At 40.9% G+C, this 12,728-nt stretch overlaps 1 protein-coding gene across 3 annotated transcripts in view; it reads left to right on the top strand.

The window, feature by feature from the left end:
• LOC127376704 (bone morphogenetic protein receptor type-1A) overlaps positions 1–2,591 on the top strand; it is a 62,232-nt gene extending 59,641 nt beyond the window's left edge. For all 3 annotated transcript variants that reach the window (XM_051423889.1, XM_051423897.1, XM_051423878.1), the window contains one exon: positions 418–2,591. In XM_051423889.1, the coding sequence (XP_051279849.1) occupies positions 418–543 (126 nt within the window). In that variant the 3' untranslated portion in view covers positions 544–2,591. The remainder of the gene's footprint in view (positions 1–417) is intronic.
• Positions 2,592–12,728: the final 10,137 nt, after the last annotated feature.

Below are 12,728 nucleotides of genomic sequence, written 5' to 3'. Positions count from 1 at the left end.
GCCACTGCTGTCGTCTTCTGTTTGCTCTTCTAGTCTGTGGAATGCCAATAGCCCTGTGACGCTGTACTTTGACACAGCGGTGCGTTGAGCTACACGCTAGCATGTTTGTAGACTCTCAATCTTGTAATTCTATGAGGGAGATGTTTTATTTACTCATTGTTTATTTATTAAGGGACAGTGCGCATCAATAAGGTGCTGTAAATGTACCTGAGTACATGCTAAAGGGCTATTTTTCATCTGTGGTCCTGGGATGTGATTAACTCCTCTGGACACAGACTGACCGACTGACCTCTGAATGATGTTGGTCTAACTGTGTGTGTGTGTGTGTGTGTGTGTGTGTGTGTGTGTGTGTGGTGTGTGTGTGTGTGTCTGTGTGTGTGTCTGTGTGTGTGTGTGTGTGTGTGTGTCTTTCCGCAGTGCCTTCGGGCCATGCTGAAGCTGATGTCAGAGTGCTGGGCTCATAACCCCGCCTCCCGCCTCACCATTCTTAGAGTCAAGAAGACGCTCGCCAAGATGGTGGAGTCCCAGGACATCAAGATCTGACCACCCTCTTCATCCTCATCTTCCTCGTCCTCGTCCCACCGCCGCCGGATTCACCTGAACCCAGAATATACTCGACAGCTGACCTGGACCTGATCAGTCTAGAACGGCTTCCCCAGGCTCAGTACATCACTCTTCATCAGGAGGAGGAAGAGGAGGAGAAGTGTGGAGTTAAAGAAAGGACCCACCTCAGGGCTGAACTGTGCGTCTCCTCCTGCTTCCTCCATCTTCAGTCTGTATGGGGCCTGGAAACAGACATGGAGTCCTTCCTCCTCCTCCTCCTCCTCCTCCTCCTCCTCTTCCCTCTGTGCCCAGTGGCTCACAGGGAGCGAGACTGCCGGTTTGACGCTTTCTGTGAAAGCCAAGCGAGACAATTATTATGACAACTTCCTGTGGAGAGGAGAGGAGGGGTCTCTCGATGCTCGACGTTAATGAACCGAGAAACGTTTGAAACCCTTCTCTTTTCAGGACCCGCCTCACTAAGCCTTCCTCCACTTCTGTCTGTTTCAAAACATTAAAAATGCCAATTTTTTTTGTTATTTTCTCTTCAGGACTGAGTTCTCCTGCCATATTGAAATATATCTCCACTCTAAAAGTAGAGTTAATTATAAAAAAATAAGGTACTATTATAATATGTGAATTTTAATGTGTAAATAAATGTTATCATTAGATGCCGTGCCTACTCATAAGAAGATTGAAAAGACCAGAACACTATGCTGCAGTGGTGTTGACGTCCAGCCGACTCCTCAGAGACGTTGACAGGAGATAATGGAGTCACTATGGAGACGTCTCCCGTCCTGTCTGTCTGTCTGTCTGTCTGTCTGTCTGTCTGTCTGTCTGTCTGTCTGTCTGTCTGTCTGTCCTGTCCTGTCCTGTCCTTGTTCATGGTTGTCTGTCAGCTGTTTGTTTGGAGATCAGTTATAAAGAGGTGGAGCTGCTCTGGTGGCAGAGAAAAATCTTATTGGTTGAGTTAAACATCAGTGGGTGGAGCCAACCCTGAAGGAATACTACAGTTCTCACTCCGGTCTGCGAGCCAGTGAGGAGTGCTGTGTGTCACTTCCTTTGCTGCCACGGAAACAGGTTCAACTTGTTTTTAACTCCTTTCAGTTCAGGATGAGAAGGTCTACTTTAAACTCTTTTCATTGTGATAGGAAAGAACATCTGACAGTGGTATGTACATTCACTTTGGCTCCTCCCACTGTGGTTTCACTTGTCCAATCAGATTATTTGACTTCAGACTTTCAGAAATGTTTGTAGACGTAAAACAGAGTGTCCTGATTGGTCTGTTTGAGATTCATTTATTACAAAATAAGAGTCACACTTTCTACATTCTACAACATAATAATCACAAAATTATTTCATTTGCATTTCGGGACAAAACTTTCTCAGTAAGAATATTTAGGAAACAGGTCCAAAATGTGGTTAGCTTAGCTTAGCACAAAGATTGGAAACGTGCAGAAACTGTTAGCCTGGCACCATCAAAAGAGAAAAAGGCCCACCCTCTAACAACAGATCTGATGGTTTATTGAACCAAATAAAAATGAAATAAAATTTAGAAAATTCGATATATAGTGGTTTTAAGCAGTTTTCCCCTGTTTCCAGTCTTTGTGCTAAACTCAGCTAACCACACCCTGGACCTCTGGATGAAAAAGAAGATTCAGCCAAACTGTTACTTTGACTGTTCTGTGTTTGCTTTCTCTCTTCAGCAGCAGGACTGTGTGTGTGTGAGAGTGTGTGTGTGAGAGTGTGTGAGAGTGTGTGAGAGTGTGTGTGTGTGTGTGTGTGTGAGTGTGAGAAGCTAACCGTTCATACAGTAGCTATTTAAGAGCAGTAACTTAGTGTTTTTCTCTGTATTAAATATGCAAGAAAGCCCCATTATAGGAATAATCTCTAATATGTAAATCTTTCATGTTTTTTTGTTTCGGTGTTGTTGTTGTTTTGTACAGCATCTGGTTCGGTGCCTTATGAGTTTACCAAGGAAATGAAAACTCTGTATACAGTCTGTCCAATGTAACGATTTTTAAGTAAATAACCTTATTTTAGTACACAAACTCACAGCGTCCACTCTGCTTCTTCCACCTGTTGTTTTGATACAAAAGCATGCTTTATGTATGGAAACACATTTCTGCTAGAAGAAAGAAAAAAGGTATGAAAATAGCAACAATAGATAAAAAAATACAGTAAAAATAAATGTCAAATCTTTTAGGTAAGTCATAACTACGAGATACAATGTCCTAAATGATAAAAATATAGGGTTAGGATTATTATAGTCAAAATGTTTTTTGGCAGTTTGACTTAAAGCGGCCATGAAACAGCCTCATTTTACTACGATTACATGTTAAATTCTAATAGATTTACGGTGGGTAATGTATGCCTTTGCTCTGGCTTGCCGCCATATTGCCATTGCGGGCATCAGACTATGTTTTTTTTCTGGCTGGGCTACCCCACCATGCTCTCCCTATGGCCATATGTCGAGACTCTGGAGCAGCTCAGCAGCAGCAGCTAACCTGGGCCAACAGTAGCTATTTAGCATGTAGAACGGGTCAGAGTAAGGTTGGTAACGTCTGTATGAATGAAACAATCTGCAAAGACTGATTTAAGTTGACGTTAATGTTTCACTTTGAAAACCTCTGGTCCGTTTGAGTCATGCACGGTGCAATGTCAGAACTTAATAATGCAAACTAAACTGCAATGAACCCAAACAGTGAACTCAGTAACCGTGTAAAACAAGAAAATTGTGAGCAGATTATTTCCTGTTTTTAGGGAACTTTTTATACAATCTGTATGTATTTTCTTTATTATTTCTAACAGTCATACAGACTTAATAGACTTTCATTTGGACAAACTCTGTGTTTCCTTGTCAATGACACTTGGCCATTGTTCTATTGGACAATTTACTTAACATTTCTTCACAGAAGTGAACCAGATGCTGAGATATAGGCCTAATGTGTATATTTTTAATTTTAAGTTTGGTTACACGCCTTACAATCAAGAAGGTCATGCGACTTCATTTCAGTTTGAGACATCTTGTATTCATTCATGAGAAGAAAAAATCTCTCTGTACTAAAGAGTAATATTTGGCGGGGGGGTCTTTGATCTAATTGAACAGGATGCACTTCTCAAGGAGTCTGTAGTGTGATACAGGGAGATATAATTCCCTGGAGAGAAGGCCCAAAAGGAAAACACCAGGGTCTTTTTTAATTTTTATTTTAAATATGCCACTTATAACCTGGGAGATAAATGGCCAGAATCTGGAGATTGGTTTACAGTCCCAGAACCAGTGGACATATGTCCCCCCTATCAGAATGGCACTTGATGCACAGAGGAGAGAGGGAACGATGTTAAGTTCACGGTAACGGGTGACTTCCTCAGTCTGTCTGTTACATGTAAATGTGGATCCTATCAAGTCTATAGCTGCCTGCCAGTCATTTTCAAAATATTCACTACCTAAGTCTCTTTCTCATTTACGAGAAATATTTTTATAATTCATATGTGTCAGGGGAGCGGAGAAGTGAATAAAATGGAAGTCCAATATAACAGAAAAAGAGGTAACCTGAGAAGATAGAAAATGTCTCATTTGCAAATAACCAAAGAATATCAAACATCTCTTGTAACTGTTGAAAGGACAGTATAGCATTAACTTTAAATTAGTCACCAAGAACATGAATCCCCCGACTCGCCAAGAGTAGAACAAAGAAGAGCCGCTGCCTGCAGGAAAGTCAGGATTTTGGACTATGGGAAACAGCAAGGATTTCACAGTTTTCCTTCCCAGATATTTAGTTATATCATGCCAGACTCTGATACTGTTGTACATAATTGGATTGTGCTTTAATTCTGAATTTATCTTATTTGCATCACAAGTGACCAGAACAAAATACCAAAATAGGCATAGAAAGGCCACCCATATCTGAAGTTTTTTGCCATGCCAAATAAAGTCCTGGTACAGAGGGAGCATCAGCAATGCATATGAAGGAGAATGACTCGACCAATTAAGGGCAGTTGTAGATTATGCCATCGCTCTAGGTCTTTTTTTTGACTAATGTGCAGATCCTTCAGATCTGGGGGTACTTTTATTCCGAGATATTTTAAAGCGGAGCTCGTCCACTTAAAAGGAAAATTGTCTCTAACTTCTGTGTCTTTCAGGGTTCCTAATGGCGTAGCTTCAGGTTTACTGAAAAGGAAGTAGCCAGCCACCTAGCGAGAAGTTTTGAGAGCAGCTTGCTGTCGGCTGATAGGTCTGTGGGAGCCACACCGGAGGTTCATCTTTCTTCAGAATGACAGAGATATTAGCAAGGCTTAAAGGAGGGGGGAGACCACCCCTGTTAAAGGAATCTGAATACATATCTTTGAGGGGGCCCACTAGCAACTTACTGAATTTTTTGTAACTTGAACTTTATCCTGTCGAGACATTTTGCTCTGGCTTCGGCATAGGGTGTGCATTCCAAGCTATAGAGGTCTTTAGAAAATAAACTTGATTTATTTATGTAGGTGGATTTAAGGTGTCTAACCCCATTCTTATCTATGAGAGAGGGGATATTTGGCTCAGTTTTAACACGAGCGAGGCCATAGTTACACTGACGAGTCCAATATCCTGGAGAACCTGATGTGGGATTGAGAAAGATGTATATTCATTATCCAAGGGGTGTAGTACCATCCAGACATCATACAAATCCAAGTCATTAAGAAATACACATATTGACCCTTTTTTTTGTGGAGAAACTAGAGGGGCAGGGAGAGTTAAAGTCACCTCCCAGAAGTATGTAAGGACAATGTTGCTAAATCTGAAAGAAGTTGTAGGATAGAGGAGGCTCATACGATTCATGTACGACACACACATCCAAGGACAATATGTTCAGTACACAGCCTCCCTCCTTATCTCTTATTGTTTTATCAAGTGTAAAGGGCAAGAGTTATGTGACGAGTAGAACACCTTGACCCACCCAGTTCCTCCTTAATTTAACATGTTCTATATCTGAAAGGTGGGTTTCTTGGAGAAAGGCTATATTACATTTTATGTTCTGAAAGAACAACAGGATATTCTGACATTTGGTGACATGGTTAATGCCCTTCACATTAAGTGAGGTAATTTTTAGATCACTCATATGTTTTTTTTATATTATGTACAACAGTTGAAAGGTCGTAGGTTGGCACTACTACCACACAGATAAATGCATGGGCAGCGACATATCACATACCTAAGGGCCGGAGCAAACACAAACAGGAAACATAACACGACAGAAAATGAAATGAAATTTCAGCAAGGATCCATCCCCAAACAATGGATCAAGTGCCAGCAACAAACAGAACCCCTCAAGAACAAATACAAACATGGTAACTGAGCATTAACATCTGTAACCTACTATTACGTAAGAAAAGTAGCATCTGACAGCGTGCAGCAGAAATCCTACTCAGAACCTCTGGAATTCCCCAAAAAATAAAATTCAGTAGTCCAGAGAGGTAATCTGGAAATTATGTATCCGGTTCTATTCAGTGTTACTTGTTAGTTATAAACAAAAATAATAAAGCAGTGTCTCTGGTGGGTCCATTGTTGCAGCTAACTGTAGTGATGTGTTGTTGTTATGAAGAAAGCAGTTTGAGGCTACCAACTTTATCTCAAATGTCTAGCTAATGGCAGCAGCTTCACACAGTGCTGTAATGATTACAGGTTATCTGTGCAATAACAGACATTTAGCAGTGAGCCTCAGTGTTGTTTATAATACAACAGGAGATGATATGAGTATTAGATGTTACACTGGACCTGCCCTTATATCCTCAGCAGCTGCTCGGTGCTAATCAAAGTTACAGTTTTTGAAAAAAACTACACAGCTCTATTGTTACCTCCTTGTGGGAACATTTCAGACACATTTCAAAAATAAATAAATAAATAATCCAAAATAAAGTATGTATCTTCCTCTGATGATGGGAGGACATGCAGACTTCTGTGCTGGTCCCTGCAGCGAACATCAGGGCAGCTGCAGCACTCAGCTCCAGGCTTTCAGGAACAGCCAGGGCTTGCAGGCCAAACATGGTGCACAGCAGCAAAGACAGCTCTTCTCCGTGGGAGGTGGTTAGTCAGAGGGGAGGTGGTGCTATGCAAATGTAATGCAAATTCTTACCTAGGAAGGGGAGCAAAATCTGAACGGAGCGTTTGAGCTGAGGTATTCTGACATGGCCAGTCCACTAAAAAAGGTTGAGGGTTGATTTATTTCACAGTTTCTGTGTTGGTAGGCCACCAATATACCCAAATATGTGTGTACAAACATTAGAAAAGTGCATTTTGCATAATATGTCCACTTTAAAAAACAACCTAGAGAATTTACGTCAGTAATATAACAAAGTAATTTAAAATTACTTTTTACACTGAAAAAGTTTCCAGTTCCATATGAACAAGGACATTGTCAAAAAGGAAATTTTTAATAAAAACAAGAACAACACAAATAATTCCAACTGCTGTTACTTTTGTTCCGACTGACGGGTCCACAGTAACAATGAACAATGTCTGTTCAAAGTCAAATTATAGTTGCTTTTATAATTGACATGCAGCCTGCCAAAATGTATTCCCTCTCTATACTGCTTAGTCTCTGCCCTGCCATCAAGATATTTTTCAAATGCTCCATATCTTAGCTGATAACCTTGATGAATATGAAGGCGTTTCTTCTTTCCTAGATAAACGTACAGGGGGACCCACATTCTCTGAGGCTGAATCTTCAACCTGCCACAAAGTGTAGCCCCTCTCTATAAGAGACAAGGTCTGACATCTTATGAAAGGTTCTTTAAACTTTTGATTGTTCAAATACTATTCCTGTTTACAGGAATTACATTTTTTGTTTATTTAAAGGCACACTATGCAAGATTTTTACCTTAATATAACAGCTTCGAAGTCATTTCGATGGTAAATGAACTCGTAGTACAGCAAAACATCCCGATAGCAAAGCAGGAGAGGGACGCCGCTGGCAGAACCAGCAAGTCTGAAAGGTGGCGTCCCGCCAAATCTCGCAAGAATCACAAATTGCTTTACGGCGCGACGTCACATACATCAGCGACATGAGAAGCAGCCTCAATGGAAGACACTAGCAGGCATTCACTCAGACGTTATCTGGTCAGTAGACATCTTCGGAGTCTATCTTTGCCTGTTCGATGTCCGACGCTTCCATCCTACTGAACATGTACCGGTATACAGGGGGGAGGGGATCAGGCTGTGAGTGCAGAGACGCAGAGCCGTATATAGAGACGGCTCTGGTGAGTGGTATTTACGACAGTTAACGTTAAATACAAGTACTCTGCAGCGACTCTAGGGGTAGCTGTTTGACAAAACCGGAAAGCTGCATAGTATGCCTTTAATTTTTGAATATATTTTTTCCAGCTCTGTGGTTTCCTCAACCCCAGAAAGTGACGAGTTCTTTTCCACACCGATGGCACCTACAGCCTCATCCAGGGGTTGGATGGTAAGGTCATCAGGGGTCGTCTGCTCCTTGGGGACTTCAGTCTCTTTCAGGGCTTCGATGGTCGGTGCATCGGGGAGGAAGTCCTGCTGCTCACACGGCTCATCCTTGTGGTTCTCCTCATGCCTGGAGGTTTTTCTGGGAGGCCTACAATTCTCTTCCTCAGCGTTGCGCGCAGTGGATAGCTCAAGGTTGAGTAAGATCTGAACATTGAGCTGGGCTTTCAGATTCTCCAGCTCTCTCACAAACAGGCTCTCTTTCTCCAAGGCGGTTTGGTGACGGAGGACGTCCTGCTCAGCCCTCAGGTTGTTGATCACGCGCCAGCCCTACCACAGTGTGCGTGAGACTTGAGTTGCTTGTCAAGCTCACGCTGCAGGGTCTCTGCCTGCTGTCTGACATTGGTGACATCGGCTTCGTATTTTAGGCTGACAGCGTGGTGTGAAGTGGTGATCTTCTTCAGCTCCTCCCGAAGAGCCTTGCTGCTCTCACTTTCCATGTTGACTCCAGCTGTGGACTTCGGTTTGCTGAGCAAGTGTGCCACTTTAAGCCCCTCGTAATTTGAACAAGGCGCTGAACGGTCTCAGCCTGCTGTTGGACACTGACGACCTCCGTTTGATACTTCAGGATGACCTGATTGTGCCCAGCAGTGATGTTCTCCAGTTCTTTCTGGAGAAAGTTGTTCCGTTTCCTCACTGTTTTGAGCGTGCCACTTGGAGCTGCTCATAATCAGTCTGCAGGAGCTTTTTCTTCTTCCTCTTGGTGTTATCTCCCACCTGAGTGGCAATCTTTGCAGTGCTGAGGGTTTCTGCATCGTTGTAATTGCCTCTCCAGCTCTCTCCTTGTTTCTTTTTCCCTGTTGATATACATCTCTTTCAGGGTTTTGTCTGCTTTTGCAGCTTTTCTTGTGTCTCCTCCAATACTTGACGTTTGATTCTTCTGTTCTTCTCACTGAAACAGCTGACCCTCTCTGCATCCATCTGCTCATTAAGCTGCTTTACTTCTTTGAATGGGCGCTATACAAATAAAATTGAATTGAATTGAATTGAAATTGAACTTCTTCATGAAGGGCATCACACTACCTCAAGAGGTTCAGGCGAGCGCTGCCGGTGGCCTCCTCTTGTGTCTCTCAGTCCCTGCATTTTCTTTGGCTGGTCTCAAAGTAATGCTGCGGTCTTCAGCTGCAGTTTGTCTCTGATGAACAGATGTAGTCTTCCTCAGTGGTCTGCTTCTTAAAGATGTTCTTTGCGTTTCTTTCACTTTCTCTAACTATATTTCACATATTTTAGTGTACTGTTTAGCTGGAATATGAGATTGTGTGTGACCAGGCAAGCTGCCATTGTTTCCTGCTACAAACTACTTGAAACTGTGCAGCCAATGAGAGCATCTGAACTTGCAGTACGTCACGTCCACTGGCTCTGACAAACTGTCATGGCGACGGCCAAAACACCAAACTCAAGGCTTCAGAACAGTACTTCAAAAACCAATGGGTGATGTCACGTGACAAAATTTCATGGTGTAATATTTGTTGAGACATATTAGTCCAAAAACACTGCTAGCGGGGCAAACAAGAAAAGCTGATTTGAAACAAAAAATGGACAGAAGGAACACAGACCAATAACTATTTCAATGTACATATCAGCATGTCAGCATTGTTTTAAAGGACTAGTGTGTAATCTTGTATTGAAGCTGCAAAAAGCAAGTAGCTGAACACCGTTTGTCTCTGTATTTGTCGTGTGAAGGAGTGACCACAAAATGAACGAAATGGATAAGCAGCTCATTCTAAGGTAACGAAAACACAATGATTCTTATATTCAGGTGATTATACACTAATGAAAACATACCTATGAATATTATATTCCATTTCTTCGAATACATCCTCCTAAATGTTACACACTGAACCTTTAAGATTAAACTTGGAAATGTTGTGAACCTAGACCCACAAGATTTATTAGTGTCCCAAATATGATCCTAACTTACACAGCTACATATCTGTGAAGATCTAATTGGGTAGTGGTTTAAAACTAAGCCTATCTACACTATCTTCAGGCACGTTGAATGACACCGTCACACACAGCGCAAAAAGGAGACAGTCTGTCTGTCTGTCAGATGTCTTCTCATAAAAAAAAGAACTATGATATGTTGGGTGCTCAGTGTTCAACCTTATCAGCTGCTCTGTGTAGTCTAGTCAGCCAAACCGTCAGAGAGGAGGACAAATTAACAAAGACCTCTTTTAGGTTTGTATACAGCAAAGGGAGCGGTTCATATTAACTTTGATTGTATGTTTTGATGGTGATTATTTAATGTTTGCGATTTCCAGAGTAAGGGATCAGCAGAGACAGGGTGCGGACTATAGGGGAGCCAGGAGAGCTTGGTTGCTCCTACCAAGAATCAAGCTCCCCTGAAAACATGATCTTCATGATAGGTCTCTAAAATATTGACAGTATCAACCCCTCCAGGATTTTGCTTTTCTAGAAAATTGTGATGCATGTTGCAATGTTTTGAGGCATTGTTTTGCAAAACAAAACTGTGCGAGAAAGTGAAAATTGCAAAAATATTTGCATATTTTTTGTATAATTGATTAAAAATCAAAGGCAACTTGTTCCAGTGAGAATGACATTTTTGGAAGGTAAATATAAGACACACATGTATATTCAACTAGAAACAAGGAGTGAGTTTGGTGACATATAAAAGTTCAGGGAGTATTAACTTTCACTTTTTTCAAATCTTAAAGTGCAACAAGTTCCAGTCCTCAAAAGATTGATGCATCTGCATGAAAACAAGAAATCACTCAAGGAAGTACACACTATCTTTTCCAAAAATAACTGTGTGTGAAACTGTGTGTGACAAAGTGACGTCCCCCGTCTGCCTTCCAGGGGATAAGAACAATGTGGGAGTGACTGCGTGACCTGATAAACTGGTAACTAGAGCAGTGACATCATCAGTCAGTCAAAAGCCACAGTCTGCTGGACCTGTAGAGTCACTTTGGAAAGTCAGCGAGGATGGAGCAGCCACTGGTCCTGCTAGTGTCTCTTGTTCTGGTGTCGTTCTGCAGAGGACAAGACTTCTGCAATCAGAAGCTATGTCCTCAATACAAACTGATTGAGAAAAACCAGGTAAGTTCCAGAGCAGTTCACACACATACACCAGTGATATGCTCTTGTTCAAGAGTATATGGAGAAAAACTGTTTTGTGTTTCTGTTGTCTGCAGGATTTTGAGAAGCGTTTGTATGTTGCAACTGACTGGATTACCACCAAGATAGAAAGCACTGTGGCCACTGATTTAATGACTGCAAGGTCAAGGCTGATTGAATACTGCAAGAGAGAGAATGACGCAGGTACGTATGGGTCTGAAACCAAAAGCTTCACTCACATTATTAACTCATTTGATAAATACAACAATACATTTATGCACCATGATCATGAACAAGTAAAACTGGAATATCAGTTTTTTTAAAGAAGTTAACAAAACAAGATTTTTTTAAGTTTCACACTCAAAAGAATGTTTGAACATCCAATCTTGTAATATAAGCTAATTTAAACAGTACACAAATTCAATGTATGTACTATGATTAAACAAATAAAACTGGAATATCACTATATTTAAAGAAGTCATTGGAGAATATGAGCTTTTATGATGTTGGCTATCAATAACAACAAAAAAAGAGTTTGAAAAACTTCATAGTGATTCATTACCTGCAGAATGAGGATCTGACACACCCTACCCAAACAACAATAAGAACAAAACAATAAGTTTTGCTTTCACTTGTCCGTACAACTCAAGTGTCTCAAATCAAGCCAAGAGCTCATTAAATAGGTGGGGCATATTATTGGTGGAAGAACAAAATGGTGGAGAATGGAATCTATTGGCACCGACACAGAGTCTTATCTAACCATACACAAACAGATATGAAAAGCATCAATAGAAATGTATATACTTGTAGCTGTTTTTCTTTTCAAAACACATTATATGCAATCTTTTATAAATTTTATAACTAAGAGATTTTTAAATGTTTTAACGTTTTACACTCAAAAGATGTTTATTACTTAATGTTATTAAGTGTTTTGCCTCCATGAAATGTTACAAGATTTGCAACTGTTGAGAAGATGACCAACCACTGTGTGGTTTCTTTAGAAAACTCCTCCACTTGACACACAAGCCAGACAACTTTGGAGTGAACCAAAATATTCTGGAAACTCTAGAAGAGTCTATCCTGTCTTTTAACTTGATCATGTGGTACGCTAATCTGAACACTGAGAGGAGGAACAAGCTGCAGAAAATAGTGAACATGGCCTCCAAATCTCAAGGAAGCCACAAAAGTGTCTGAGCATTATGTTTGATGAACTCTTGAGAAACTGACAGAATTATTGACGACCCTACTCACTCACTGTACAGTGAATTTGAACTTTTACCTTTAGGGTTAGGGTAAGGAAGACGTTATAGATTACCAGTGGCTAATATCTACAAGAAATCCATTGTCCCAAGTGCTACAGTGATAAATCAAACTAGGATCCGGTAGACTAGGGTAGTGGTGCTCCTGACTTTGCTGCAGTTTGTTGCACAGTAGGGTGATGTGACATTGTGTTTAATGTAAACTTGTATTTTGAGTGTTTATGAATGTTTTTATGTTCTATGACAAGTCTTTTGTTGAAACCAAAGACACATTTCAACATTTTGGACAATAAAGTTATCGCATTGTATTGTATTTTATTGTATTGTAAACTAGCTTGCATTCCTGCAGTGCCTTA

This window comes from Dicentrarchus labrax, unplaced genomic scaffold (genome assembly GCF_905237075.1).
Source record: "Dicentrarchus labrax unplaced genomic scaffold, dlabrax2021, whole genome shotgun sequence".
NCBI classification, from domain to species: Eukaryota; Metazoa; Chordata; class Actinopteri; family Moronidae; genus Dicentrarchus; species Dicentrarchus labrax.
This window is presented reverse-complemented; position numbering and strand designations above follow the sequence as displayed.